At 49.6% G+C, this 4248-nt stretch overlaps 1 protein-coding gene across 1 annotated transcript; it reads right to left on the reverse strand.

Annotated features, from left to right (window-relative positions):
• Positions 1-249: 249 nt before the first annotated feature.
• On the reverse strand, positions 250-1322 carry LOC139389573 (doublesex- and mab-3-related transcription factor 3-like; the record flags this gene model as incomplete). Its single annotated transcript, XM_071136392.1, has 1 exon — positions 250-1322. A coding segment is annotated over one exon (1073 nt), but the record flags the coding sequence as incomplete, so codon positions are not given.
• Between the last annotated feature and the right edge of the window lie 2926 nt (positions 1323-4248).

Below are 4248 nucleotides of genomic sequence, written 5' to 3' on the forward strand. Positions count from 1 at the left end.
GGTATAGAGATATAACCCACAGGTTCATTGTTTCATTGGTTCAGGTATAGAGATATAACCCACAGGTTCATTGTTTCATTGGTTCAGGTATAGAGGTATAACCCACAGGTTCATTGTTTCATTGGTTCAGGTATAGAATTATAACCCACAGGTTCATTGTTTCATTGGTTCAGGTATAGAGATATAACCCACAGGTTCATTGGTTCAGGTATAGAGATATAACCCATAGGTTTGGGTGGTTCAGGAGGTTCAGGTGGAGGAGTTGAGAATTCGTGAGTCGGAGGAGTCGGAGCGGTCCTCGTACTCCTCCTCATGGGTGTAGAGGGTCTGTTTGGCCCCGGGGGTGAGGGGGATGGGGGCAGGGTGGCAGCCCTCCTCCAGCTGGGAGAGACGGTGCTCTTCCTGGGGGCGGGAGGAGGAGAGGAGCGGAGAGGAGGAAGAGGAGAGGAGCGGAGAGCGTTGGAAGACGCCAGTGGAGGAGAAAGGAGAGACGTACTGAGCTGACCTGAGTTGGTACTGCTGCTGCAGTGTCATGGTGTTCCACAGCGTCACGTCGTTGCAGAAGGGTCCGACCTGGCCGCCACGTGTCAGAGAGTTCCTCAGCATCAAGGGGTAGCGGGGGGGATGGGGGAAAGACCCGGGGTGTAGGGCCAGGGGGCCGGACGACGAGTCAGACGAGAAGCGCAGAGACTCAGGCACCCTGAAAGCAGAGCCCACAGACCACTTAGCGGCGGAGGCCAGAGGGTGGTAGGACCCCAGGGGGTGATCGAGGAGGTGGCCATTGGAGGGAAGGACCAGGGTGTCGGGGTGGGGGTGACCCCCCCTGGCCTCCTGGGCCTGGCTGGACAGCAGCACCTCAATGGCCCCCACCAGGTCCCCTCCACACCCCTGCAGGATCAGCTCCAGCACCGGGGGCTTGTGGGATGGGAAGATCTTCTTCAGCACCTCCAGGGGTGGCCGGTTGGCTCGCAGGTTGAAGGGAAGGGAGACAGACCCAGACAGGCCCTCAATCACCAGGCTCTGGTCCACAGGCAGCCCCCCTGCCCCAACACCGGGGTAACCCTTAGTGGGGCTGTCTGCCTTGGGCTCTGGAGAGGTGCTGCAGGTCTTGGGGAAGGCTAGGGGGAGAGGGAGGCTGGGAAGGGGATGGGGGAAGCTGTAGCGACACTCTTCGGCCTGGTTTGGGGTGTCCGGGGGCTCGGGGGTGAAGCAGGAAGGCTTGGAGCCCTCGGGGGAGCTGCTAGGGTCCTGGTCCTTCTCACTGCCGCTACCACCACCATTCTCCCCACCGGAGTGGTCCCCCGACGTATCCTCACTCAGGTCTACAGAGAACACAGAAACACATTGTCAGTCAGGACTACAGAGAACACAAAAGCACATCCTCATTCAAGACTACAGAGAACACAAAAACACATCCTCATTCAAGACTACAGAGAACACAGAAACACATCCTCATTCAGGTCTACAGAGAACACAGAAACACATCCTCAGTCAGGACTACAGAGAACACAGAAACACATCCTCAGTCAGGACTACAGAGACAGAAACACATCCTCAGTCAGGACTACAGAGAACACAGAAACACATCCTCAGTCAGGACTACAGAGAACACAGAAACACATCTTCAGTCAGGACTACAGAGACAGAAACACATCCTCAGTCAGGACTACAGAGAACACAGAAACACATCCTCAGTCAGGACTACAGAGAACACATAAACACATCCTCAGTCAGGACAACAGAGAACACAGAAACACATTCTCAGTCAGGACTACAGAGAACACAGAAACACATACTCAGTCAGGACTACAGAGAACACAGAAACACATCCTCAGTCAGGACTACAGAGACAGAAACACATCCTCAGTCAGGACTACAGAGACAGAAACACATCCTCAGTCAGGTCTACAGAGAGAACAAAAACACATCATAAGTCAGGTCTACAGAGAACACAGAAACACATCCTCAGGCAGGTCTACAGAGAACACAAAAACACATCCTCAGATAGGTCTACAGAGAACACAAAAACACATCCTCAGTCAGGTCTACAGAGAACACAAAAACACATCCTCAGTCATGACTAAAGAGAACACAGAAACACATCCTCAGTCAGGACTACAGAGACAGAAACACATCCTCACTCAGGACTACAGAGAACACAGAAACACATCCTCAGTCAGGACTACAGAGACAGAAACACATCCTCAGTCAGGACTACAGAGACAAAAACACATCCTCAGTCAGGACTACAGAGAAAGAAACACATCCTCAGTCAGCACTACAGAGACAGAAACACATCCTCAGTCAGGACTACAGAGAACACAGAAACACATCCTCAGTCAGGACTACAGAGAACACAGAAACACATCCTGAGTCAGGACTACAGAGAACACAGAAACACATCCTCAGTCAGGACTACAGAGCACACAGAAACACATCCTCAGTCAGGACAACAGAGACAGAAACACATCCTCAGTCAGGACTACAGAGAACACAGAAACACATCCTCAGTCAGGACTACAGAGAGAGAAACACATCGTCAGTCAGGACTACAGAGACCACAGAAACACATCCTCAATCAGGACTACAGAGACAGAAACACATCCTCAGTCAGGACTACAGAGAACACAGAAACACATCCCCAGTCAGGACTACAGAGACAGAAACGCATCCTCATTCAGGACTACAGAGAACACAGAAATACATCCTCAGTCAGGACTACAGAGACAGAAACAAATCCTCAGTCAGGACTACAGAGAACACAGAAACACATCCTCAGTCAGGACTACAGAGACAGAAACACATCCTCAGTCAGGACTACAGATAACACAGAAACACATCCTCAGTCAGGACTACAGAGACAGAAACACATCCTCAGTCAGGACTACAGAGACAGAAACACATCCTCAGTCAGGACTACAGAGAAAGAAACACATCCTCAGTCAGCACTACAGAGACAGAAACACATCCTCAGTCAGGACTACAGAGAACACAGAAACACATCCTCAGTCAGGACTACAGACAACACAGAAACACATCCTCAGTCAGGACTACAGAGAACACAGAAACACATCCTCAGTCAGGACTACAGACAACACATAAACACATCCTCATTCAGGACTACAGAGAACACAGAAACACATCCTCAGTCAGGACTACAGAGACAGAAACACATCCTCAGTCAGGACTACAGAGAACACAGAAACACATCCTCAGTCAGGACTACAGAGAACACAAAAACACATCCTCATTCAGGACTACAGAGACAGAAACACATCCTCAGTCAGGACTACAGAAACAGAAACACATCCTCATTCAGGACAACAGAGACAGAAATACATCCTCAGTCAGAACTACAGAGAACACAGAAACACATCCTCAGTCAGGACTACAGAGAACACAGAAACACATCCTCAGTCAGGACTACAGAGACAGAAACACATCCTCTGTTAGGACTACAGAGAACACAGAAACACATCCTCAGTCAGGACTACAGAGAACACAGAAACACATCCTCAGTCAGGACTACAGAGACAGAAACACATCCTCAGTCAGGACTACAGAGACAAAAACACATCCTCAGTCAGGACTACAGAGATAGAAACACATCCTCATTCAGGACTACAGAGAACACAGAAACACATCCTCAGTCAGTACTACAGAGACAGAAACACATCCTCAGTCAGGACTAAAGAGACAGAAACACATCCTCAGTTAGGACCACAGAGAACACAGAAACACATCCTCAGTCAGTACTACAGAGACAGAAACACATCCTCAGTCAGTACTACAGAGACAGAAACACATCCTCAGTCAGGACTAAAGAGACAGAAACACATCCTCAGTCAGGACTACAGAGACAGAAACACATTCTCAGTCAGGACTACAGAGACAGAAACACATCCTCAGTCAGGACTACAGAGACAGAAACACATCCTCAGTCAGGACTACAGAGAACACATCCTCAATCAGGACTACAGAGACAGAAACACATCCTCAGTCAGGACTACAGAGACAGAAACACATCCTCAGTCAGGACTACAGAGAACACATCCTCAGTCAGGACTACAGAGAACACATCCTCAATCAGGACTACAGAGACAGAAACACATCCTCAGTCAGGACTACAGAGACACACATCCTCAGTCAGGACTACAGAGAACACATAAACACATCCTCAGTCAGGACTACAGAGACAGAAACACATCCTCAGTCAGGACAACAGAGACCGAAACACATCCTCAGTCA

This window comes from Oncorhynchus clarkii, chromosome 30 (assembly GCF_045791955.1).
Source record: "Oncorhynchus clarkii lewisi isolate Uvic-CL-2024 chromosome 30, UVic_Ocla_1.0, whole genome shotgun sequence".
Classification (NCBI taxonomy): Eukaryota; Metazoa; Chordata; class Actinopteri; order Salmoniformes; family Salmonidae; genus Oncorhynchus; species Oncorhynchus clarkii.